The following is a 27,692-nucleotide window of genomic DNA, read 5'->3' on the forward strand; positions in this document are numbered from 1 at the left end:
CTATAAATAAATGTTGAGGCAAGGCCACCATAGTTGCTGAGCCATGCACCGTGTGGCAATGATGCGATATAAAAAGTATGGATTCCTGTCTTTGCTTCTATCTTTTGGGCGGGGCGGGGCGGGGGAACGACGACATGCTGCTGCACAAATTCACAAAACCTCACCTTCGCCCATTGTTTCCTATGGGCAGCTGTCTTTTACCACGCAGGACATCGGGGAAGGAGGAAAATGGCTTGAAAATTATCCTGGATACCCTGTCACCATAGACTTTACACATCTATTAACACCCTGTCACCATAGACTTTACACATCTATTAACACCAATCCAAAAGCTAGGGAGCGCAAAGGGGGAAGGACTTTCTTCCTGGCTTTGTTAGGCCGCTTGGCTTTGCCCAAGATCCACAAAGCTACCATCACCCTCCATTTCCGGACTCTAATCGGTGAAGCAGGCACGGAGTTCCATTTCCGCCGGAAATGCCCGTCCCTAGTCAGATCCGCCAAGCTTTTCCCCCACGGGGAGGTTCGTGCGCTCGTCTTGAGCTCTTTTGGGGAGGCGGCGACGGCGGCGGCGGCATCATGATGCTGTACGAGGCGCCGCGGAGCCTGGTGGTGGCGGAGCTGCTGCTCGTCCTGCCAGGAGAAGACGAAAGCTGCGGCAGCGGCATCCTCTGTTTGTGCACCCGGGCCTTCGTAGAGTGAGTCCCGCAGGGCTGGGCGCTTGCGGTGGGTTGGGCATGGCGGGGGCAACATGCGTGTCCACCGTGGCGTCTCTCAGGGCCCAAACAGACGTTACTTTAACAGTGCAATCCGATGCCTGTTTATTCAGAAGAAAGACCCCTTCAGGGCAATCCCAGGGAACTGTGTTTGGGATGGCAGCTTAAATGTCTGTATTCTAGAGTAGGTGCAGAGAGCCCGATCCGGATCGGGACCCTAGTGGAGGTAGGGAGGCTTTTAAATTCCGGATCGAGCTCCCCTGCGCCTACTCTAGGGTAAAAGTAAAAGGCCGTATCTGCTAGATACAGATTGAGAGTAATGTCTGTGTTGATCCTCACTTGCATAGTTGCTAGAGGAGCAAAGCACGTGGAAGTCAACACCTGAGATTACTAAATAATAATAAGGTGATGATTATCCTTTGGATCCAGACTTAGTTGAATTTAAGCCCGATATAACTCAGTGGATAGGTTCATAGTAGTTACGATTTGAGCCCCATTGGTTTTATCTTAATTGGGTCCAAGTCATTGATGCTGTTGGTAGTCATGAGGCCCCAGCACTTTTAAAATTATCAAATTATGCACTATCAAATTATGGAGAAAAACACTGTGTATCCCTCCTACTTGGCAAAGTAAATTTGTAAGGGGGAAGTTGTTATATGTTACAGTACCGTAAGGCATTATATGTTAACTGCAGGCACCATACTGCTGCTAGACAGCCAACTGGCGTCGATCATTATGAGCCTATTAGGGTAGCCCGGACTTCCCCAGTATGGTGCTTTCCAGATATATTGGACCATAACTCCCATCACTCAGTATGGCCATGCTGTTGGGGGTAATGGGAGTTGGTGTCTACAACATCTGGAAAGGCACCAGGTTAGGGAAGGCTGGGCGGTGTTTTGCAAACTGCAGTGGCTCCCAGTTTGTCTATAGGCTCAATTCAAAGTGTTAATATTGACCTTTAAAGTGCTTGAGGGAAAGCGTACCTAAAAGACCATCTGTCTCCACATGTGCCTGCCTGTACTTTGAGATTCTCACAAGAGGCCCTTCTCCAAGTGTAAGGGTGGCTGCCAGGCAGAGGCTTTTTTCAGAGGTTGTGTCCAGTCTTTGGAATGGTCTCCATAGAGGAATTCACCTGACACACTTTCTGATATCTATGTAGTGCCAGATGAAGAACTTATCTTCCTAGACGTATTAACTATTGTTGATCTGTTTTGTTTGGATGCGGGGTTGACCTAGGCTCTTTTTTACTATTTTTTTTTAAAGCACACAATTTAAATAGAAAACCCTGCTTAACAGTAATGTGTTTCTTTCCAGGGATCGAACACTGTACAAATTAGGCTTAAAGGGATATTATGTCAAAGATGAAGATAACAGTATAGGTAAGATATGCCTGAATGTTGAATTAAAATTAGTTTTAATCCTCGTGAAATTAGGATTCTTGCTGCATTGAGCATGTTTTATCCCCATTGTAGGCAACCTGGTTCCCTTGAGATGTACAGCTCTCATAATCTCTAACCATTGGCCTGGGGCTGATGGGAATTGTAGTTCAAAACATCTGGAGAGCACCTGGTTGTCTACCTCTGCTTTATACCTACTTACATTGAATCGCATTTGCAGACATGCTTGTATCAATCACTTAGAATTAGTATGTTCAAGTGAGCCTTTCCTCAAAAGTTAATCATCTGAAGGGATGTTTCTTTTAAAGATAAGTTAATTGTTTTTGCTTAGGAACCTGGGGCTGCATATAATAGTCATCTTTGGAATTCCTGCTAGAGTATGGCCCTGTTCAGAAGACACCTTAAACCATGGCTTTAACCATGCTGCGTAAGGCTTTGTGCTTTATTCACCATGGTTAAAGCCATAGTTTAAGGTGTCTTCTGAACACAGCCTTGCTTTCTGGCTTAACCACCATGGTTAAAGCAATGGTTTAAGGTGTCTTCTGAAAAGGCAAGAGATCTGGCCTGACCCCTTATGGCTAAAACAGTGAACTGGAAAGAAAGGGGTGGGAAAGCTTCTAATCGTTGCACTATAAGTAATCTGGTACAAGTGAATGAAATGCTTAAGAAGTTTTTAATATACTATGTACCAAAAACGATCTGTATACCTCAAATAAATCCTAACTGTGTAATATTATATATACCCTCAAATAAAAACTTTAAAAACAAAACAAACACGTTTCAACCCAATTTGGGTCTTCCTCAGTGGTATAATGGAATTTACCATACATATACAATACAGAAAGATATTTTAAAATCGTCTTAGCCTGCAAGTCAAAACAACATAGCATTAGCCATATTCCAGTTTATACTGGAGCTACAGGTTTATAGAAAAATAGTTCAAAAATCTTTATTCCTTCTTAATCTGTGTTTCTACTTACCACTACTCTGTTGCTTCTTTTTAAAAAAAGTCTAAATGGGAGCCTACTACATTCAAGTTCTTTTGACCAACTGGTAACTTTTATATACATGCCCTCATGTTTCATCTAATGAGGTGCAATGATTAGAAGCTTTCCCACCCCTTTCTTTCCAGTTCACTCTTAAGGTGTCTTCTGAACAGGTCCAATGTTTGCTGGAGGAAAGAATTTGGGATTGCCATTCTTCTGCATCAGATATCTACAACGGATTGAGGTTGGAATTGAAATGAACTGTGACTGTATATTGCATGTTAACAGGGGAAGATCAATTAACTGATGATGAAAAAGAGGAGAATCATCATACCTTCAGGACTGATGACATATCAAATAGCCATGCTCCTGGGTTAGAAGACATTGAACTAGATTCAGAGACAGAACTCATGAAGAGTATGGGGTTACCTATACAGTTCGGAAGTGTAACAAACCATATGGCAGTGGTGGTAAAACCCAGTTTATTTTCCATTTTTCTGTTCTGTTTGTGCTATTTTAAATTATTGAAATAAGGGCGGGGGAAATTAGTAGTTTGCATTAACAAACTAGCACTATTGGATTCTGTGTACTTTTTATTCATCTTGATTTGTAAAGTCTGAATTTACATTGAGCAGTCTTGAAAGTATAGCAAGTGTAGCAAAATAGGTCTAGAAAATAATTAATTTTCTCTGAAACTTGTAGAATGGCTATCATGTGTGCTTTTTTCTTTTTTGTGGCTACATGAATTCTTTATGTAGTTGAGATTTTGTTTACCCTGGATGAAAGAATCCTCAAATGCAAGGCTCCCTTAAGAAGTTTCCAAATAAGAGCCAAATAATATGTTACTTTGATAGTATTTGAGAAGAAATTATCTTCTTTTTGAAAATGCATGTCATTATAAACAAATGTATAAACAAAAATGTGAAAACTAGACCACCTATGGTAAAATTAATAACTTGGCCAGATTTCTCAAGATCCCCCACAAAATGCATCTCTTCTTCCTCCTGAATCTAAAATTATAAAAACTTAAATGAGGGGAAAACAGGCTTTAAAAAAGTATGTTAAAAGAAAAGTTGAAGTGGAAATAACAAAATAAGAAAGCAAAAGCTTTGCTGCTGAGCTGAGAGTGTGCAAAATAACATAGCAGTGTTGGTGTAGGATTTCTAATCAGCTTGGTTGAGTTACAACCAAGTTATACTGTGAGAATTTATGAAATGAATGAACTAAATCAGCATATTGAATCAAAACCTGTTGAATGCAGTATACAAACTTGCATGGCTACTTAATTGTCTTTTGTGTTGAATTTCAGGCACCTAATCATATAGTCAAGAAGGGTAACAAAGTGATGAAAAAGAAGAAAAAGAAAAAGATGTTGCAAAAAGATACTCTCAAAATAATGCAGGAGTCTTTGGAAGAGGATCTTGACGGTGATGACCATTTTCTTTCCTATGATTCCTCCCTAACTAAAAAGGAGAATAAGAATGATGACAGTGGAGACGTTCTGCTTGATGAGTTTCAGATGAAAGAAAAATGGGGGAAATATTGGGGTGACTATGGAGAAGGACTTCTATGGCAAAGCTGGCAAGAGAAACAGGAGGATGTAAATTCCGAGCTTTTATCTATCACTGAGCCTTGGAATAATCCTGAACTGAAGGAAAAGTGGGAGCAGCACTATAGTGAACTATACTGGTATTACTGGGAGCAGTTTCACTACTGGGCACATCAAGGTTGGACTGTTGACACAGCACCTAACAGTGGCATAGAGACAAATGCGAGCAATTTGGAAACAAAGCAGCCAAAAAAAACAGATGCTGATGACAATTGTGGAGAAATACAGGACTTGAGCTTTGATTCTCATCTCCCATCCAGTTCCAACGGGGAGAAAAATCCTGCTCCAGGTGGTGATCACTGTAATAACAATATTCTTACTGAAATCAGTAAAATAAATCTGAACTTAGAAGAAGCAGAGCAGAGCAAATTGGACAATGTGGTTGAAAGAAAGAGTCATCAAGAATTGAGTTTAACAACCATTGAAAGGCACTGTCCTTGTGGTTCTGCTCAGACTGAGAAATCTGACGAGGGAACAAGGGAAAGAAGTATGTCTTCTGAAAATGGGTTTTCAAACCAGCCAGGTTGGTAGACCAAGGTCAAAAAATCCATTCTCCCTTGCCCAGAATGGGTATGCTATAATCCATGTTGCCAAAGCTTAGGGGGAAGATCCCCTTTTAAGGAGTATGATGGATGTTTTATTTTCCTTACCTTGCAAGCTTCTCTTCCCCACCTGAATTTTGCAACTTTTAGCTGAAATGCTTACTGGTGCAAATGACACACTAGAGACTCTCTCTCTTTCTCTCCCCAGAGTTGAACATTCATCTTCCAAGTCCCTTAGTCTGCTTTAGAACACACAAGCATAAAAGGCACATCATTCCCCATGTGTAATGGAATGCATTTTCATGATCTGGCCATAGAGCTGGCAAATATATATATTTTTTTTGGTTTTTATTTAAATTTTTAACATTATATGACAAACAGATAAATCTTACACATAAACACAAAATAGTAATAACAATAAATGATACTAACAATAATAAGTGCACCCCACCCCCAGGACCATTATTCTACTTTCCACAATTGTAATGACTCTTGTGAAGGTGTGTACCTTTCTCCCTTTATTAAAACAAACACTACAAATAATCTCCATGTCTCTTCAAATTAATTTCGATTCAATAATCCTCTTTTAACTTTAATACAACATGCTAACTTACATATTAATAGCAACATTCCGTACTTCTTTATTTGTTGTTTATTCGTTCAGTCGTTTCCGACTCTTCGTGACTTCATGGACCAGCCCACGCCAGAGCTTTCTGTCGGCTGTTGCCACCCCCAGCTTCCCCAAGGTCAAGTCTGTCACTTCCAGAATATCATCCATCCATCTTGCCCTTGGTCGGCCCCTCTTCCTTTTGCCTTCCACTTTCCCTAGCATCAGCCTCTTCTCCAGGGTATCCTGTCTTCTCATTATGTGGCCAAAGTACTTCAGTTTTGCCTTTAATGCCATTCCCTCAAGTGAGCAGTCTGGCTTTATTTCCTGGAGTATGGACTGGTTTGATCTTCTTGCAGTCCACGGCACTCTCAGAATTTTCCTCCAACACTACAGTTCAAAAGCATCTATCTTCCTTCGCTCAGCCTTCCTTATGGTCCAGCTCTCGCAGCCATAGGTTACTACGGGGAATACCATTGCTTTAACTATGCGGACCTTTGTTGTCAGTGTGGTGTCTCTGCTCTTAACTATTTTATCAAGATTTGTCATTGCTCTCCTCCCAAGAAGTAAACGTCTTCTGATTTCCTGGCTGCAGTCAGCGTCTGCAGTAATCTTTGCACCCAGAAATACAAAGTCTGTCACTGCCTCCACGTTTTCTCCCTCTATTTGCCAGTTATCAATCAAGCTGGTTGCCATAATCTTGGTTTTTTTGAGGTTTAACTGCAACCCGGCTTTTGCACTTTCTTCTTTCACCTTTGTCATAAGGCTCCTCAGCTCCTCCTCGCTTTCAGCCATCAAAGTGGTGTCATCCGCATATCTGAGGTTATTAATGTTTCTTCTTTATACCATTCTTTATACTTCTTTATACCATTCTTCAATTTGATAATCGCCTTGCCTCTTCCATTTTCAGGCGATCATTAATCTCGTTGCTGTTAATAAATTTGTTATTAAGTCTTTGATAACTTGCGTACAGTTAACTTTATCATAAATTGACAATACTAAAGGAATTTAGTGTTTAATAGTGCTGTAAAATACAACAAAGCAGCAGTGACTCTTACAAATCCTTGCTGTTTCATTTTAATCCAAGTACCGAGCCTAGATCTGTTAGTTGGAGCTGGGATGGAGTAGTTAGTAGTTACACAAGCAGAGTTCTGAGCTGATGTCCACCCCCTTGGTGGCTAGGTAATCTTTGCATTATTTCTGTTTTATTTTCGCAAGGGTCGTCTAGAGCATCAGATGCCACAGGACATGGAGGTGGACCACACACTGACAGTGATGATGATGAGCAGCCACCAGAACATAAATCTATCAAATTAAAGCGGAGGCAGGTTATCACTTCGATCTTTTTCTCATCCACTTTTAGGTTTCTATACACTTCAGTATCCTTAATCCTTACTAGGTAGTATCGTATTGCCATTAACTATTTATTTATTTAGACATTTGTATCCTGCCCTATATCACAAGGATATCAGCGCAGCATACAGATAAAGTCATACAAACAATAAGTATACTCAGCTAAAAATAAATTAAACCATTAATAAGCTAAAACCAGTACAGAACTTAAAAAAAGTAGACCCAATTGAAACTATCAAACCATTGCTGCTTTCATGTGCTGCTGAGATACTCAGATATTCTTTAGGATGGAAAGCCCTGGTTTCCCATGGCATGCTTGTTGAAGCTATTTCGAGAGATCTTAATGCCACTCTTTGAAATTAACAAAAATTAATTTCTAAACAAAAAGTAGTTCACTGAAGACCTGAATATTGTGTTTGAATTATGATTTAGCCAAAATCAATAACATTTCAGTTAATGTTGAAGATGTCTTTTCAGATTTGACATGTTTTTGATGTTAATAAGCCAGAAGATGTTATTATTTTAATTGAAAGGACACATTTGTATTTAGCTGTTTGTATGTAGCTGTTTTACAATTATTGAAAAATTGATTTACATTTAATTCAAAACAAAACAAGCAATGGCCAGGTTCACACTATCAGGAAAGGAAAATAAGCCACTATAGCTTATTTGCCCGCTCCACACACACCAGTTGCTCACCAAGTAATTACCCTTGCTGGGTTCAGTTTGTTGTGTCGTCCAAACCCAGTGAGGCTGGTGGCAAGTGGTTCACAAGCACCACAGAACCGCTTGTTCTAGGGCTGTGGGGTGGTTTGTAACTCACCCCTGTCACCCGCCCTTGCCAGATTGGGACGACATGACAAACAATGCCCAGTGAGGTAATTCTCATCTTGCTATGAATTATAATTGTAAATATTTGTGATTTCTTTCAAGTCATGAACTGGATGCTGAAGAAACCCCCTTGGCTGATCCAAAAAAAATCTGTTGTCTTCTTGGGCTCAAGTGTGGCACAGGACAAAAGTAATAAGTGTATTTATCTTTTCCTTAGTTTCCTTTAGACAGTGGCCCAGTTCTCACAATCATGGTTGGGGAAATAAGCCATGGCAGCTTATTTCCCTTGTTGGGGGGATTAGCATAATTATCTTCTACAGTGCAGCTTGTCATGTTGTGCAGACCCAGTCAGGCTAGCTTGTTGCCATGGGTAACAAGCCACCTTACAACAGCCCGTGGGTTCTGAGTGGCTTTTTACCCACAGCAACATCTCACCCTGACTGGGTTCGCACGACATTCCAAGCCATGCCGCATTGGGCAATTATGCTAATTCCCCAGCCCCCAAACACCATGGCTTTATTAACCATCCTGCAATTGTGCGAACTAGGTCAGTACTTTTGCTAAACGGATATCACTGTTTTAAAATATGTGCTAAATCCTTTCCTTTGGAACTGTTGAAATGCTTCTGAGTTTCAGTTCCTCCAGAAATGTTTAATATGGTAAAATTGTCAAAGCATGACATATCCCTAACCTTGTAAACAAAAACAAAAAAAAGCACTATTAGACCATGGAAAATCAACAATAAGTAGTTGGTTGTAAACAGCACTTCTATTTTATGCTAATTGTTTCTGTGTGGACTATTCAGATACTTGATTCACAATGAAAGTCATTGTGTTTCTAAAATATCTTAGTTAAAAAATCTTTCTGGTAAGCTACAAATGTATCAAAGTGGGCAGTATCCAATGGGGTGCAACTGCCAACGTGAATTACATTGCACTAGCATTAGCTACCCTAGCACAACCCTCAAAGCATTAGCTAGTGCACCAATTTCCCAGGCTAATCAACGTGCCAGCTAACACTATCGGTGTTGTGCTAGAATAGTTTACGCTGGCACTGCATAAATCATGTTAGCTGTTACACCCTGTAGGATACTGCTCTCTAAGAGTAAAGGTGATTGCTGAAGCTGAACTATTTTGGAGGCATATTTACTTGGCATGTCTTAAAGGAGGCTTTCAAGTGACGAGGCACAGCTGATAAATACACAATAAAGCTAAGTAAGGTGTGTGTGTTTTCATTCACCCTAACTAGTTCGCCATGGCGTTCCTGCCTATTCACCAGCATGAATAACTTTTCTATAAGGCCTTTCGCACAGCAGACCACTCCTTCCACCACACATTCAGTAACGCTGCCACCAGGACTTTTACCACAGGTCCAACACCATTACTTCTCAAGATGTGTCAGCACACTGTGTTGTTTTTTTTTATTCTGACATATATTCTCTTTATCATTTCTGCCCTTTGGTAGTCACGAGCCATAAGCACAGGCTTTTGAAAAGCAGAAATCTTTATTATTCACAGAATTGAAGTGTTAAATAGTAAATAACCACTTTACTCTCCTCCTGCATATAAACAATTGAAATACAGTAACAAGCCACTTTTTAAAAAAACCTTCTATATATCCCCCTTCTCACACACATACAATCATTCAATCACTACTCTAACCCCAAAACACACTTCCTAGGCACTATCTTTTCACAAACCCTATCTTCCTTCCCTGATGCTATCTATTTCCTATCTACCTCTTCCCTGTCTGTTCCCTATCTATCTCTTCCCTATCTAAACTCCACAGGCTCAGCTTAGTGTTTATATATTACACACCATTTCATTCCCCCACTCATGCAACCAATCATTTCACTCAAACCACTCATACTCTAGATGGAAATACCAGAAAATACAAAGTCGCAGATTCATTACATACGCATGTGACATCACAGATACTTTTCCAAATATATGCTCTGCATTCCCCTCCCTCTGAGAAGTAGTTGTTAACTTTAATCTGTTTTTCTCTAGATATAGAGAAATTCCTGGCTTTAGTGAAAGAAGAGTGACTCATCTCAATAAAAGCATGAAATATAAATCAAAGTTCCTGGACATGCGCAGAACAATTGAGACCAAAAACAAACATATATTTTTTACAGAAGAACCTGAAGTGGTGGTGGTCAAGAAGAGCAAGATTTTGAATAAGGTAGATTTTGCTTGTAAATGGTAGATTAATAGCCTTGATAGAGCACAGTGTACAAAGCATTTTTGTAGTTGTTCCTTAGATGGTTCATTACAGCACAGTGTATTTTCTAATGACAATGTTTTAATTGAGCTAAACATATACATATTATTGATGCATTTGTTTCTGTATGTTGTCTGACCACTGAAACTGCTACAGCCCTGGAAAAGTTTTAACTTGACATTCAAAAGTGGAAATTTGTTTATCTTCTGGCTTTTAAAGTTAGCACAGGGTTGTATTCATAATATAGAGTTCTCATAGTCAGTAGTGAGAGGGACAAACTGGCATGGCTCTGTGCGCTGGCTGCTTTTGTATTATTTCTTATATTTGAAAAATATATAACCTGCTGTTCTGGTGCTTATGCAACTCTCCAGGCAGCTAACAATGTGAAAAACCAATAATTGAATACATTAAAATTCCCCCCCCCCAAAAGAAGAAAATATATAATAAAATAGATGCAGCTGATAAAACAGAAGCATTGGATAAAACATCCACTAAAAGAGGGTGTCAACTGAGCCTCTTGTGGAAAAATGTTCCACAATTTAGATACAGCTACAGTGGAAGGCCATGTTCAACACTAGCTGGTCTGCATTAGATGCCAATGCATCTAGTTCTACATTGGTGCAAAGGTGAGGGGTGTATCTCAAGAGAAGATTTTATCAGTATCGTAAGAGCAGATTTCAAAGTTCAAGAATGGTGCATTGGTGAAGTCCCCAGTGGGATTCTTCTGGCATGGACATGTGCATGAGTATTTAGGGGGATAAAAGCCTAAGGATGGGGGAATCCCAAAAACAGTCCAACAAGGACTGAGTATGATCAGCAGCCACAGAATGCTGACTGCTGGGCATCAGAGAACTACAGGGTGAGAATGGAAGGGAGTGGCTGGAATCCTGAGCACCTGTACTCTATGCTGCAACATTTTGTTGCAGATACCACTCAGATGTGGAACACATATCTCTGATATACTAGCTTTCCAAATGCCAATGTATTCTGATGTGTGTCATGTGAGAACAGTACCATGTGGTCATCTCAACATCTACAGTGAAAGAAACTGCAGTATACCCACCCAAGGGCCAGTGAAACAGATCTGCAGTGAAAGAAACTGTTAACGTACGCACCCAAGGGCCAGTTTGCAAGATTGTTTCTCCCTGCAGAGACATCACCATGTATATCAACGTTTGGTTTCGTCAAACTGTTGGGAGTAATACGCGAACCATACTGAGGTGTTTTTTCTAGCAGTTTGGACATTATAACGAACTATAGGTAGTAATGCCAGCAAATGGATGAAGTGCAAGAAGGAGGAAAAGTGCCCATAAGCCTAAGGCATGCTCCTGGTTGCCAAAACATTGACACTGTCATTTTGATAACAAAATATAATCTGTTTTTTGTTTTGTTTTTAATTTCACTAGAAGAGTGTCTGTTCTGTCTTAAGATAAAACCAAATTTAAGCAATAATAATCTATTCCTAGGTAGAAAGGTTCTTGAAACAAGTGAATGAACCTGTGGAAGAGGGATCTCAAGTTGATGAACATCACACAAGCAGTGATTCAGAGGAACAGGAAAATGCTGCTGGCTCACGAGATAATTTGCATCTCCAGAGCTGTGACCTGTCGTTCCCCAGTTCAGATTCTTGCAAACTTAAAAGAATTGGCTTCAAGGAGAACGACAAGGAAAAGCTGGCAGTAGCAATAAGTGACTGTAATTCTCAGGAACCTGGTGAAGAGGCAAGAAGAAGTGAAGAATGCCCTTTAGAAAGAGAGCTGGTTGCCCTGGATATTCCAGATTACCTGCAAATGGAAACAGAAGGTGTGGGCTAATTCTGAGTAAAGCTTTTTAATAAGTGTGTGTGTGTGTGTGTGTGTGTGTGTGTGTGTGTGTGTGTATATATATATATATATATAAAAATCATGTTATATCAAAGAAAACCAAGAATGCTCTAACCATGATAATAGAATCATAGAATAGCAGAGTTGGAAGGAGCCTATAAGGCCATCGAGTCCAACCCCCTGCTCAATGCCGGAATCCACCTTAAAGCATACCTGACAGATGGCTGTCCAGCTGCCTCTTGAATGCCTGTAGTGTGGGAGAGCCCACAACCTCCCTAGGTAATTGGTTCCGTTGTCATACTGCTTTAACAGTAAGGTTTTCCTGATGTCCAGCTGGAATCTGGCTTCCTGTAACTTGAGCCCATTAGTTTGTGTCCTACACTCAGATGACTGAGAAGAGATCATGGCCTTCCTCTGTGTGACAACCTTTCAGGTACTTGGAAGAGTGCTATCATGTCTCCTCTCAGTCTTCTCTTTCATTTTACAAAAAGAGGAAAAAGATGTGTTGGTGAAATACTTGGTTGATTAATAAAAAAGGCAATTAAATTGGGAAGCTTAAAAGAACTTTATAGTAATAGTGGGCTGCAGGCAGCCCTTGACCACAACTCTGTATGGCTTGGCTCACAGAGCCTGCGGGGAGCCCTACCCATTGAGGAGCTGGAGTGCAAGGGAAAGAGCTGCTATTCCAGCAGGGCTTTTATCAGCTTTGGGACGGTGACCCTGAAGTAGCCAAGGTCACTGCTTCTGCACCGCTAATGGGGATGGGAAGCAGCAATCCCAACAATTGAGGTCGCTGGAGGCAGGTGAAGGCTGAGCTTCAGTTTATTAGCCTTCATCTAGTCCGTTACCAAGGCCAGGCACTGATTTATTAGCACCTCCACTATCTCACATGGATTTGATGAGCAACTTCGGGGATCATATGCATCTTTATGACACTGCACTCCAAATCCCTGGATAATCTTATGGAATGAATTCATGCAGGAGTTAAACATCATGGGGGGAATCTTGCTGGACAGCCCCAAACTTTAAGTGCTGCAGGATCAAGCAAAAATACCCTAGCACTGCCTTCTGGAAGCAGCCGAACAAATATGAGCCACCAAAGAGCAGTGACATCTACACCCATCTCAGACAGCCTCTCCAGAAGATTACTGTAGTCAATGGAATCAAAAGCTGCTGAGAGATCCAGGACAATCAAGATGGCACACTCTCTTGTTGACCCTGGCAAAGGTCACTCTGTGACCAAGGCAATTTCAGTACCAAACACAGTCCTAAATCCCATATGAAATGGATGTAAAAACCAGGTTTATTCAAGAGTGCCTGGGGTTGGCACGTACAAACTATTATAGGAAAATGAATATTGCCAAACAGTGATTGATGTTCTTAGTGTGGGTCTTGCTGGGTGGATTTCTGAGTTCTTTTAAATTTTTGAAGTCTCTTTGGAAAGTCAGTTTTAATTGTTTATTGTTGTGTTTTTTCTCATGCTGATTTTTGTTGTGTGTGCTTTCATGTCATCTGTTTTCTTGATTATCCTGAGTCTTTTTTTTTTCTGAAGACATTTTCTTCGGTGAATAAATGTCCAGTGAATTTCACATTTGGTTAGTCTAATTCTTGCGACACAGTATAGCAAATCATTGCACCTTTTTTATTTTCCCATTGCGGTATCATCTGTTGAAATGGGTGATAAAAGTAGTTTGGATTTGTCTCAGTGTTCTTAATAGTGTTTTTGAGCTGTTCAAGGTAGATGATCTAATTGTGCTGTGTGGTTTTTGTGTGTAGGTGAAGTAAATGCTACAAAGAAGAAAAACAAGAAGCTGCAAAAGAAGAAAAACAGGAGTGTGCAGACTTTACCCCCTGAAATAGCCAGTGATCCTGAGCTGGCTAAATACTGGGCACAGCGGTATAGACTGTTCTCTCGATTTGATGAAGGGATTCAATTAGACAGAGGTAAACTCATAAATACAGCCAAATGTGTGAAATGAAAACTTTTATTTTGAAGCTCTGTATGTTAATTGCCACAGTCACTGATGTTGTCCAAACCTGGGATCCTGTTCCCAAACATGCCAAGGCTTGTAAGCCAACAAACAATCCAGAGTTGTTTGACTTCTTTAAGAGCAACAAAACAGGATCCCTGGTTCATACAACATAATAAGCCAACCCTCCTTGGTTAGTTTTACCAAGTCACATCAAAGGAGGAACAAGCAGGTTGTATACATCACAATGCTTATCATTCACAGTAAGCCAGGAATCCTGGCTTATCGTTACGTGAGAATGTGGCCACACGTGGCTGGACTATACATAAGACGATACTGGGGTAGATAGGTCTTTGGTCTGATCCAGCAGGATGTTACTTATGTTCTTAAAATGCACGCTTGAGCTAACCATAAAATGTGTTATGCTAAAGGTAATTGATATATTTATGTTCAGATTTGTCTTTTTTATATTCAGAAATATGACTAATTTTTTACCTTTTTTCACCAGAGGGGTGGTTTTCTGTTACACCTGAGAAGATTGCAGAGCACATTGCAAAGCGCGTAAGGCTGTCCTTCAACTCTGACATAATAGTAGATGCATTCTGTGGTGTGGGGGGAAATGCTATTCAGTTTGCTTTGGCAGCAAAAAGAGGTAAATGCTTTCACGAGCTTCTTTTCACTTCCGTGTGTGCATTAATTTTACTAGCTAAGTTACGCTGGATATTTTGTAAGGAGGAAGATGCAGATTGCTCTAATTAAAACTAAGAATTCTTTAACACTTGGGCTGGGTTCACACATCACGCTAACCCATGGTGGGTGGCAAGTTACATTGGGTAGGTGATTATGCAACAACCTACTGTGCTACCATCAGACGAAGCTACACAGAGTGGTTTATTTTACCTCCCTCACCCCTCCTCCTGTAATCCTCTTGCCCAGCCGGGCAGTTATTCCAGCTGCCTTTATGATAGGAATAAAGATTGCTTGGAAGTAGCAGAGCAGCAGCAGCATTTCTGGCTGTTCATGCTGAGCGGCTCTATAGGCAATGTCCGTAATCCTTGCTGCGAGACAGACAACACACTAACCCACCATAGGTAAAATAACCCTTGCTGTAGACCATGGGTTCTCAGGGTGGTTTATTTGGGGAAAATAATCCACCATGGGCGTTGGGTGGGGGGGACGGGACATCCCGCAGACAGCATGCTAACCTATCATGGGTTGTTCCAGAAAATAAACCATCATGGGGTTAGTGTTTGTGTAAACCGAGTCTTTTGAGTTTTACTGTAAACAGTGGCTAAATAACTATACAGGGAAAATACAGAGGTGTTAGTTACAGTTAAGCAATTTGCTGCTTGTCCAGAGCAAGTACAAATTTTTGCATGCTTCCATAGTTTTATAATATGGTTGATCTGAGTTGTTTAATAATTTTTTAATTCTTTAATTATTTGTAATTTTCAGTAATTGCAATTGATATTGATCCAGTGAAGATCCGTCTTGCTCGCAACAATGCAGAAGTGTATGGAGTGGCGGATCAGATTGATTTTATATGTGGAGACTTCATGAAGCTGGCATCCAGTTTAAAAGCAGATGTTGTGTTTCTGAGCCCTCCATGGGGTGGGCCTAAATACGCCACTGCAGAAACCTTTGATGTTCAAACAATGATTTCACCTGATGGATATCCTTTTCAAGTCAACTTGTCAAAGACCTTCCTCTAAATCTAATACTATTTTTCTCTTGGGAAATGAAGCAGTGTATGTGGTAGATTTTGGGGGTTCTTTGCTATATTTTGTCTAGACCACAGTGTCCCTATTCCTTAATTTGGAATTACAGGATGCCCAGATGTCTGAAAAGTGTAGTCTTCACTTCTAGCTGTCGTTGTTGCAGAGAAAAGCCTAAAACATATTAGTTGTTTTCCTCTTCAAGACTGTTGGGTTGGGATTCTGGTAGTTATGCGGCAGGGTTTCCATATCCCACATTGACTGATGTATGATTTAATTGGTGACACTAAGTCCTGTTTCATGGCAGTTGATTACAAGTTGTAGATTGATTCTTGCACATCAGATGTGTGGTTTTTTCCCTGCTGGGAGAGCTTTGACAATTATGATTACAAAAGTTGACAGCAGCAAAGTCATTAATAACCCGCCAGATAAGTTGTCTTGTTTTACATCACACGATATGTGATCTAGCTGTAAGATAAATTAGTGTAAATTAATTTGTGGATTTTGAGCTAGATTCTCTTAGTAATCCACTTCAGATTAACATTTATGAGTTCATCTAGAGTGGCTGCATATTTGTCCCCATAATACAGTCACTCATTTCCATGCACACTCCACTACCACACACAGAGGGCACAAACTTAAAGGCAATATCAGGATCCCAGATTTATCATGATCCTGCATACCAACACAAACTAAGTACTACATTTTAGATCTGTTAAAATATGGTATGAGTTAGAACATTGGTCCATCCAGCCCAACATGCTTGACACTCAGCAGTGGCTCTCCAGGATTTCTGGGAAGATTCTTTCCCATCCCTGCCTGGAGGTGCTGGGAATTGAACCTGGGACCTTGTGCATGCAAAGTACTGAGCTATAGCCTCTTGGGCCAGTCAACACGGGCAGCAGAGGAAGTGGGAATGAAGTTGTAGAGTCCTGAAGTGATAAAACAAAGTGCACAACTTCCAAATGTAAATGGAGTGCAATACCCCTGCTCCCCCCCCACAACCCCACCTCTAAAAATAGAAAATTAGCATAGCAAGGAGGGATGACCTCTAGAACATTTTGCCTTGACGTGTAACTATAGTGAACAGCTCAATAAAAGTGTCAACCCAGGGTGCAGTTGCTGTTAAAAACACAAACTCCATGTTAGCCATAATTAGACAAGGTATTGAGAATAAAACTGCTGTATCATACTGCCTTTATACAAATGTATGGTGTGACCACACTTGGAATACTGTGTACAATTCTGGTCACCATACTTTAAAAAGATATTGTAGAGCTGGAAAAGGTGCAGTAAAGGGCAACTAAAATAATGAAGGGACTGGAGCTTCTCCCCTTTGAGGGAAGGTTGCAACAGCTGGGACTGGCTAAGGGAGACATGATAGAGGCATACAAAATTATGCATTGATGTGGAGAATATGGATAGGGAGACATTTTTCTCCCTCTCCCATTGTACTAGAACTCGGGGTCGTCCCATGAAGCTGATTGGTGGGAGTTTCAGGACAGATAATAGCAAGTATAATTAAGCTATGGAATTCTCTACCACAACATGTAGCGATGGCCACCAATTTGGATGGCTTTAAAAGACTGTTAGATAAATTCCTGGAGGAGAAGGCTATCAGTGGCTTCTAGTCCTGATGGCTATGTGCTACCTCCAGTAGCAGAGGTAGTAAACCTATGTACGTCAGTTGCTGGGGAACATGGGTGGGAGGGTGGTATTGCACTTGTGCACTGCTTGTGGGTTCCTGGTCAACAGCTGGTTGGCCACTGTGTGAACAGAATGCTGAACTAGATGGACCTTTTGTCTAATCCAGCATGGCTCTTCTTATGTTATATTCTTATTTTTGTTTTAATTTCAGGGAGTTTATTTTTAATGGAAGAGCATTCAAAAATTGCATCCTGATCCTACTACCTGATTCTGCTGCTTGTGTAGGCAAGGGCTCTGATCAGGTTAATGCCAATGGAATTCAGTTTAACCTTTGGAAGAACATGTATTTTAAGGGATTATCTTATTAAAAGAACTGTCCCACTTGAAACCGTATGTGCGTTTTCCTCCTTAACACAGCTCTACATTTGAAATTTTCACGCTGTCACAAAAGATTACCAACAACATTGTATATTTTCTTCCTCGTAATGCTGATATAGATCAGGTAAGTTGTAATTTACAGGTAGAGCTAGAGTAATGTAATAGTTTGTAGACTAAGCTGTGAACTAGAGTATCCCCTGGTTCAGTTTTCATCTCTGCCTGGTTTACTTAGACAAGCCTCTCTTCTCAATTTGAACAGCCCCCCTCTCCAAATCTGCAATATGTATTATTGTTAAGCTTTTGAAAATGCATTTTTGGTCATTGTAAAGGTGATGTACTGACTTTAGGACGTTGAATGGTATGAGTGTGGTCAGAGTTCTCATTCTCTCATAAGACAAGAAGTTGGGATTCTCTTGATTAAATTGACTGATAGTTTTAAGAACAGACAAACAACAACATTTATAGTAGGGAATTCATGAAGAGTTCATGATGGCCTCTGGTTTCAATAGCTTTTTTAAAAAAGGGTTAGACCAAGTCATTGAGAATAAGTCTATCGATGTCTGTTAGCTCCAATATCTAAATAGAAACTCCTTGTTCAAAGGCAGTATACCTCTAATCAAGGGTGAGCAACTTGTGGCTAGGAATGATAGGGAAATCCTCAGTGTATTTAAATGGCCACACTTTACACATAACTAAGCACTTTATAGACTCAATTTGTGTAAAATACATGAATTACGGCCGTAATTTGCCCAAGATTTGCAAATTGCTTACGTAATGTACGTGTCTTGTCTTTTTTAAGGGGGCCGGGGTGCCAGGGAAATTCATTGACCCCAAGAGGGTCAGATTTTCCTGCAACAGACATCCCACAGACCAGACCAGTTTGCACATCCCTACTGCCAGCCCTCCAGATGTTTTGGCCTAAACTCCCACCAGCCCTAGTTAGCATGGGTGCTCTAGGCCAAAATGTCTAGAGGGCCATAAGTTGCCCTCCTCAGCTGTTAATACTAGTAGCTGGGGGGAAATTGCTGGGAAGTGGTCTTGCCTTCATGATTTGTGTTCCTGGAAACAGCTGGCTAGCCATTGTCAGAAAGAGGATGCCGGACCAGATGCAATTTTTTAAAAAATATATGCATAATTTTTTGGTTGTAGAAGCATGTCTGCCCACCACATGGTAATGGCTCTGTTTAATATGACCTACAATACCTTCACTTTTTATGGGATTTCAAATCGTAAGTAATGATCTAAAGGAGCATTCATTTTATCACTTTACCATACCTAAGCTGCTTGGCAAAAGCATTCTCAGAGACTGGTGTATCATGGGAGCATAGTCAAGTGAAGCTGTCCTGGTTGTGTTGCCCTTCCTTACAGCATTTGACCTATCCAGTTCTACAAATTTTGTTGACTACATTCAGATGTGTGTGACTTTGTGTTAATTCCAGAAATGTGTTTAGTGTAGGGTGTGTTTGATCCACTTGCTTATTAGCTTCTTGCACCATAGAAAGCATGGCCTGATAGTTGGGTTCTCTCCCATGCTTACCTGCTCTTTTTATGTTTTAGAGGCTAACAGGTACTGTGTCACAGAGGAGAGCGTTCATAGAACAGATGTTTTCTGTTCACACCCTAAGATCTAAATAGCTAAAGTAGCTTCATTCCAATTATAAAATACCCTGAACTATTTTTGAGGCTTATGAAGCTTAAAATTCAGCTAATTTTATCTAAGTCTTCCGTCACAGTGTAATATTTGATATTGGATTTCTGTTGGTTTGCTAACTTCGTAAGCAGTGAGTTTAGGTACTTTATTTAAGATGTAGTTTGTACTGCCTTGTCTTTCAGCCAGCTAGTTCAGTACATGGCTATGATTCTCAGCTGAACTACACTAGTTGCTGGGGAACATGGGCAGGAGGGTGCTTTTGCATCTGTGTCCTGCTTGTGGATTCCTGGTCGACAGCTGGTTGGCCACTTTGTGAACAAAGTGCTGGACTAGATGGACCCTTGGTATGATCTAGCATGGCTCCTCTTCTGTTCATATGTTCTTAAGTCATCCCAGTTTTTTTGTGATCAGTATAGATACATACAGCAGGAATTCCCTTCAAATGCTCCCTTTCTTTTGTTAATTACTGTGCTGCATGTTAAATCAGTCCTGCCCTGCTGACCCCTTATTTCTTTCCTATAGGCCCAAAACAAAACCTCTGATGCTATCCATTAAATGATTTGCAGCACTGAGACGGTGCAGCTGTAGCACTTTCCCCATTGCTAGCCATCGTTTAGCAACCAAAAGCAGGATGATGCACTTCTCTGTCTTGCACTTAGATCCTCCCTCCCGTTCACTTAGCCCTTATTTAACACCTAAGCACATTAATCATTTTTGTATACTGCCCTGGGATCAGCAGGGCTGACAGGTGCTTATAAAAAGTATTGCATGCTTAAGGACATCACTAAGCCCTGATTTGCAAATCAGCAGTACGACTTAGTTTCTCAACAAGAGTTTAGGGAGTGCCCATAGCCGTGGGTGGCAATGAAACACCTGCATCTGGGCTAGTCCTGATGTTGTAAGCCAACTTGCACTGGTACATGTCCTACATCTCTTTTCCCCAACCTGGTGCCCTCCAGATGTGTTGGGTTGGAATTATGAGATTTACAATCCAACATAGCTGGAGGACACCAGGTTGGGGAAGGCGGCCCTATATCAGTCTTCAACAACCCCTCCTTTGGACAAAAGAGACATTTCCTTCTCAGTTTTGTTATGCCGTTTACTTTGCTGTAGATATAGTAATATAAAAACCCCTTGGGAATTGTCAGAGTTTAATAGAACTAATTAATAATCACGTCCAGGCTATGTTGCGGCTTTGTGCATAGAAATAGACTGTGCTTGAAGGTGCAATGCTGATTAGACTTGAATTGCTGGTTTTTCTCTTCGTCCTCTAGAGGGAACATTCCTACCAAAAACATACAGCGTAAGAAAATGGAGTACGTTGTCCTTTTAAAATAAGCAAAGAAATGGACTGTTTGTAAAGACTCTTTGCTAGGTTAGCAAAAGTTATTTCCGTGGTGATTGTGTATTATAGAACATGTTATATCTGTTCATGATGGACATTAAGTGGTGATTTATTCACACACATACAAACACCCTGTTATGGGGCAGGTTTATGACTTTGAATGCTTATATGCATGCAGACAACAGTATTCCCCAGTGACTCTCATATTCTTGAGAGAAAAGCCCCTCTGGTACTGATTTTTCAAGAAGTTAAATGTTACTTTTATGATCTACTCCATCATCTCTTGATGAACAGCAGCTCCAATTTCACTGTAACCATGAGTTATATAGAGAGCAGTGGGCATTTTCCCCCTTAAGGGTCTTGAATCCTTTTTCAAGTTTCCATAAAATTTATTGAAGCTTATTGGGATGTAATAGTTCCCAGAACTATGCAGCTTTCCCCAACTAGGCACCCTTTAGATGTTTTGGACTACAGCTTCTATCATTCCTGACCATTGGCCATACTGGCTTCGACTCATAGGAGTTGTATTTAAAACATCTGAAGACCCAACAGGTTGTGTGTGTGTTAAAGCTTCCAAAACAAAATCAATGTCATACCAAATGTTAACATAGGAAAAATCTATCTCATGAAACAATAAAAAAAGATATGCAAAGAAAAAAAGAAACAAAAAAAATTGATACGCAGAGGAAAAATCTATCTCAGTGATAGATTTGGTGCAAAAGCTTAGTGTCTAGTAGTTCGAAAATATTTCATTTCCAGCCATGCACTTTGCTTATAGGGAAATGGGAGGCCTGTGTCCATCTCCATATTGACACCTAGAGTACATGGAAATGTGTTTTAACAAACCACATGTGCAGAAGACAGGAACTGAGTAGATGCACAGTTACTCTGTAGTTTGTCTATTAAGAGTTGTGTAATCCAGTTTTTCCCCATGTTAACTGTCAAGTTCAATGAACTTTAGAGAAGTCCAGTTGCAGGAATTTGGCCATTCTAGAATTAGATCACCACTCTTGGTTATTTGCACATAAGCAAGAGTGGAAACTGCTGAGGCGTTCTTTTGGGGGGAATGGAGGGTGAGGGACGTAACTCCTTCTTGAATTGCCTCCACCCACCCCACTGAGCTCTCCTCCTGCCTAGTGAGAATCTGAAAGCTGGCACTGGAAGAAATGAGGATTTTATACACTAATTATATCTGTGTATATTCAGAAATATGTATGGGATTGTAGCCTTACTGAACAGAATGTGTCACTGAGTTTCTATTTAGTTTATCAAATTTGCTTCTGCTTTGTATTTGTTCCACTTTTGCACTGCCTTATATCTATCTTATTTAGTTTTCGAACTCTGATTTGAAATATAGCTTTGTTTCCCATCTGATTGATAAACCAGAGTGCATCATTATTTCACTACACTTGCCTCATTATTTAAATACTTTTAATGTGTAATGACTGAAAATACAGGCAGAAAGTCTTGTGCTAGTATTCTTGATCCAATACAGAACTACTACCTTGCTCTTTAGTTAGATATTTGACTTCATTAATTCATCACATGAGAAAAGATAAGGCAGAAAATTAACCTTCTGCCTTCAGGTTCAGATTCAGGTTCAGATTTGGGGGCTGTCTAAACAGGGACCCAGCTACCATATCTCTCTTTCTGTCCCTCTCCAATGTGGCTAAGGTCTAGTTTTCACAAATAGCAGTATCCCCATCAGCTATTATCCATGAGAAAGTGGCTCCACAGTAGGCCTGAGCCATTGACCATGACATCTCGTGACACCCTACTCAACACATAGATATCGGAAAACAGATACATGTAGGCTTCTGTGCGATCAAAAAGTCTGCGTCCTCTGCATACATCCATGTAGAATGCATAGACGTGACATCAGGGGTAGGGTCAGTGTCACAGCCCCACTGCCACTTCTGCTCCTAGAAGGAAGCTCAGATGAGTTAGCAAACCTGCATCTCAAGTAGACCACTACAGGCTTTGTGTAGAATTGCCCTGTTCTGGATCACGTAGAAGCTTAAGGGGCTCAGAGCCCTGCAGCTATTAGGCAACACCCAAGACAACTCTTGGTGAGAAACTTGCTCCGACAAAGTCTGAGGCCGGACTGAAGCCTTATAAGTAATTGTCCGTTACTGGTTTTGTGTTCCCTGATTTGCTTTATTTGTTGTTTGTTGTTGTGCTTGTTTGTTTGTTTTCAGTAAGGATTTGGGCGTTTTTAAAATTTGTGTGCATGTGTACATACAGTATTTCAGGGAAGGGCTGCTTGGAGGGGCTGTCTAATCATTTCTTTAAGCGAGCCATTGCATGCGAAAGTAAAATTAATCTGTTACTTCCTCCCTTTTTAAAGTATTTTTTTAATAATAGCTTAAAATAGAGGAAGTTTGGTGTGCTTAAACCAGTGCTTCACAGCTGAAGTCTTGACAGAATACAGACAGAAAATAACAATATTTGATATTCATTAGTTAGGAATTCATAAGTCATTTGATTTTTGCAGCAGTAATTCCAAATGCAAAGTCAGCATAAAATGTCCTTGCTCTTCTAAACATCTGAGTACAGAGATGCTTCCTGGTGCTATCAATACACACAGGAAAAATACAATTAGGGCCTGCTGTAACCATGAAATATAGTACTTGCTCTAGCCAGTTCAGTTGATAAAAACAGAAACATTAATAGTTTCTGTTTAGGAAGGTCAGCAGACCTACAGTTCCCTGCCTCAGAGCATTCAATAACAGCTAGAGATGCAATGTTTTAACTAGACTAATCCATTTTAAAAAGTTTTCCTGAATCAACACATTTAAATATTTTAATACAAAGATAGAGTATTCTGTGTTTTCTTTTTCTGTAAACTGCCCTGGAAAGTTTTATTGAAGGGCAATATGAAAAATTTGAAGTGAATAAAACCTACAGATGGCAAGACCATCTCAAGCATTTCTTCCTGCGTTGCCGAGAAGATGAAATTTCTTGAAAGTAATGGCTACTGTTCCGCAACATATGAACGCAGGAAGCTGTTTTATACCAAGTCAGACGATCTAGCCCATTGTTCATGAGAGCCAGTGTGGTGTAGTTGTTAGTGTGTTGGACTGGGAGTTGGGAGATCTGGGTTCTAGTCCCCACTCGGCCGTGGAAGCTCACTGGGTGACTTTGGGCCAGTCACACACTCTCAGCCCAACCTACTTCACAGGGTTGTTATTGTGAGGATAACATGGAGAGGAGGAGGATTATGTATGTTGCCTTGGATTCATTAAGGAGGAAAACAGGCAGGATGTAAATGTAATAAATATTGTTGACGCTGATTGGCATTGGCTGTCCAGGGTTTCAGGCAGGATTCTTTCCTAGCCCTACCTGGAGATGCTGGAGTTTGAACCTGGGGCTTCCTGCATGCAAAGACTTAGCTTTGCCACTGAGCTATGGGTGCTCCACATAGGAAGAATCCTACTGGAAAATCAATCTAGTCCTTCCCACAGTGGCCAGCCAGATGCCCATGGGAAGCCCGCAGGCTGGCTTGGAGAGTGGAATGGGTGACATTTCTGAGAAATTTGGATTTCAAATTCCTACCAAGCAACCTCACTTCTGCTTCCATGACTGCACAGCTACATTTCCCTATATCACTGTGCTAACATGCATCAGTGCATCATCTGAATTCCCCCTTCGAAAACTATTGTCTCATATGCAAATGAATGCAGATTAAAATGATGCATGGACTTAACCCTGTGTGATTCATTAAGATTGCTTTGATCAGGTGAAAGTCCTTGTGATAAGATAACTGGCTTGAAATCATCTATTTTCTTTCTCTCTCCATTCTAAAGATATTAGTGCTATGAAGCAAATTCTTAAGGCAGTTATCCAACTGTGAGGCAAGCCATCCCATGCCAGGAGATGCCTGCCAGCTGTGGGTAGAGCCAAAGCCAGTGCTGGATCATATCAGAGCCCAAAGTGGGTGGGACTGCCTCTCCCCACCCCACGGGCTACTGGGGAAGGGACGGATTGCTCTTGCCAGAAAACTTTACAGATTGCTTGCAGAGGACTTCGAAATTAGGCTGAGGGTTGGAGGTTGCCCATCCCTGCACTAAAGGTATCAAGTCAGTAGCTGCAGGAAAGGCAGATAATGTATTACCTCTCAGATCTGGAGCTCTGATAACATCGGGAGGTTTGATTTTGTCTCAGATTCCAACAGAGGCAATTTTTAAAAAAAAATCGTAAGGAAACTGTTTGAAAATGTCCCCAGATGCCGCATTAGGGTGAATCCTCTGTATTGAGTTCTGGGCTTCTGTTGAGTAATACATTTTGAAAAATGACCTAAGCTGTTTTTGGCTTTATTTTATCTGGGAATTTCTACCCTGTAGGCAGTTTTGCAAAGAAGATTCACTATAGAAGGGAGGAACAGCGAGATATATCTAAGCCAGGTTTATTTGGGGGACAGGCAAGGAAAGAATGCAGTATATTTTGTTGTTTTTACAGTTTTGTAACATACTCTTTGTCCAAAAGAACTCAGCAGCTTACACTTGCTTCCCAAGAGGTCTACAATTCTGCCCATGTTATGTTCCAAACCTAGCTAGCTTCCGGGATACAACTCTGGCTTGTGCCTTCAGATCATTCTCTGGGCCATCCAAACCAGCTTGCACTGACTTTCAATTTGCAAGCTCTCTGATGAAGAAGGTGGCATTGGCAAGCAAGCTGGCTCACTGGGTCTCAGATGGTTTGTTCATTTAATTGACCACTTACTCATTGTTAAGCTATAGAACAAGGAGTAAAGTGAAAAAGAGTGGTCATATCCAAGGGTCAAACTAGGTGTGATGTTGGTTTAATAACCTCTCTGCAATGTTTACTCAAAAAGTGGAGGTCTTTTGCCTTCAAAGAGTAGATGGGTTAGAATCTTAGACTAGTCTGTCTAAAGCTCACCCAGAAGGTCCATCTATTCTAGCATCTTGCTTCCAGCATCAGCCTGACAGATGCTGCTGGGAAGCCCACAAGATCCTAAAGGCAACACACACTTTCTAGCAACTGACATGTAGTGGAATACTGGTTTTGGATTCAAGGGGTTCCACTTAGGTAGACCATTCATAGATCTCGTGTGTGTTTTTTTTTGGATTTGTCTAATCCCCTTTTAAAGTTGTCAAAGCCAGTGGCCATCAACGTATCTTGTGGCTGTCAATTCCTTAAACAAATTACGTGTTATCTGCAGAAATACTTTCTTTGTCTGTTCTAAATCTGCTGCCTATCTGTTTCATTGGATAAACCCTAGTTCTGGGAAATAATTTTCCTATGCCATGCATAACTTTATAAACCACTGTCATGTTTCCCCTTAGTAACTTTAGCCTTCACTTGAACAAAGGCACTGCAAAGCCCTCATCATTTTGCTGCTTGTTTTCTGCCCCCTTTCCAGTCCCCTTCTTGTTCTCTTTAAATGGGTTTCATGGTTTTGGTATATACTTATTTTAAGTTCGACTCACTCCCTTTTTAACTGACCTGGAACATTTACACCATAATTCCCAAGGGATGAGTCACTCCAAACTGGTTGCTCCCCAGTTCCTGTCACTTTTCCCCAGAAGTTGTGTAAAAATTGTTCTGCAACCTTTTTAATAAGTTATAGCAGCCTGGTTCTGTTGTGGTTCAAATAGAGCAGATCTCCTTTGTACAGACTTGGTTTATCCTAAAATATTCCCCAGAAGATAATCACCTGGTTTGCATGTAACAAAAAACAGAGAGCTTCAATTGTTGGGCAGTATAGAAATGTAATAAATAAATAGGCTATGGATTGATTAACCTTTTTTTTTTTTTTTGGATTGTGGATTGTCATTACATGCAAATCCGGAACTATGGGTTGTTAACCACAAATAGCCCACAAAAAGAACTCATGGTTTGTTGTTGGGTTCTGAACTGTGGGTTGTTTAAGCCATGGGTTTTTATATGCAAACCCAGAATTGTGGGTTGTTTCACCAGGCTACAGAAATAGGGGGCAAGAGTACTGTGTGTGTGTTTTTTTAAAAAAACAGTCTCCTTATATGCCAGTACTGCAATGCTGCAAATGCAGCTGGGATACGGGAAGTGAGTAGGTGAAGGAGGAAGGATCCCATAGCTGAGGAAACAAACCAGTTTGTCCAATCATCTACTAGACAAATCCTTAGTAGGTGACAGACCATGGTGACATGTGAGCCAGATCATTATATCTAAAGATGGGGAAAATGAGGGGAGTTGCTTCACAGTGTGGCCCATGGGGGGATGGCCCCCAAATCCCCCCAAAGTTGCCCACTCCTGTTCTATAACTACACTGCTGATGGAGAGTGTGATAAGAATAAACATGCTCCACTTGCCAAACAAGAACTCCTGTTGCTAATTGAGCATGCTGTTGACCATTACAGCTGTGCCTGTTTCTTAGGTGTGGTATAAAAGGATTAGATGTCACATTCTGAGTCGTTTAATGTTTTTCTTTTTACTTTTAGGTAGCGTCTTTAGCTGGACCAGGAGGAAAAGTGGAAATAGAACAAAATTTCCTGAACAACAGATTGAAGACCATAACTGCTTATTTTGGTGAACTAATCAGGCAAGATGTAGCCTGACTCAATTGTGTGAGTGGGCCTGCTTGTCCATGCAAAATGGATCGTCCCAAAGTTTTGAAGAATCATCCTTTTGCCATTCATTTATTTGTACAATCAGTGATTGCTTTAAAATGTTTTGGGTTTTTTGAGAAACAAAAACATTTGAGAATAATGTTTGAGGAAAAAACCATTTTAGTTGATTTTGGGGGGGGGGGAAATCTGCATATTACAGTTACTAATAAAATGTTTTGTAATAAGACCAAGTTATTTTCTATGGGAATTGAAGTGAAGTGAAAAATGGATTGTTAATAACTAGACTTCAGCCTACAGCTAGAGGTCATATTCTCAAATGTTATGAGTTGATTT

General features: G+C 40.6%; 1 protein-coding gene across 1 annotated transcript; it reads left to right on the forward strand.

The window, feature by feature from the left end:
• The first annotated feature begins 540 nt into the window (after positions 1 to 540).
• Positions 541 to 27,534, forward strand: TGS1 (trimethylguanosine synthase 1). The gene is made up of 13 exons (XM_063130742.1): positions 541 to 695; positions 2,028 to 2,092; positions 3,385 to 3,566; positions 4,406 to 5,228; positions 7,073 to 7,178; positions 8,141 to 8,227; positions 10,048 to 10,222; positions 11,728 to 12,064; positions 13,861 to 14,028; positions 14,563 to 14,706; positions 15,510 to 15,726; positions 17,840 to 17,918; positions 27,231 to 27,534. Exons 1-13 carry the CDS (start codon positions 577 to 579, stop codon positions 27,345 to 27,347), a joined length of 2,619 nt encoding a protein of 872 aa, XP_062986812.1. The 5' UTR covers positions 541 to 576; the 3' UTR covers positions 27,348 to 27,534.
• Positions 27,535 to 27,692: the final 158 nt, after the last annotated feature.

The sequence above is a fragment of the Elgaria multicarinata genome, chromosome 7 (genome assembly GCF_023053635.1).
Source record: "Elgaria multicarinata webbii isolate HBS135686 ecotype San Diego chromosome 7, rElgMul1.1.pri, whole genome shotgun sequence".
Lineage (NCBI taxonomy): Eukaryota > Metazoa > Chordata > Lepidosauria > Squamata > Anguidae > Elgaria > Elgaria multicarinata.

Bases quoted from the DNA above. Each gene is read 5' to 3' on its own strand.
- TGS1 (XM_063130742.1), top strand. From the start codon at position 577: ATGATGCTGTACGAGGCGCCGCGGAGCCTGGTGGTGGCGGAGCTGCTG. The intron at 2,093-3,384 runs GTAAGATATGCC...GCATGTTAACAG, and splicing joins AGATGAAGATAACAGTATAG to GGGAAGATCAATTAACTGAT. The intron at 3,567-4,405 runs GTAAAACCCAGT...GTTGAATTTCAG, and splicing joins CAAACCATATGGCAGTGGTG to GCACCTAATCATATAGTCAA.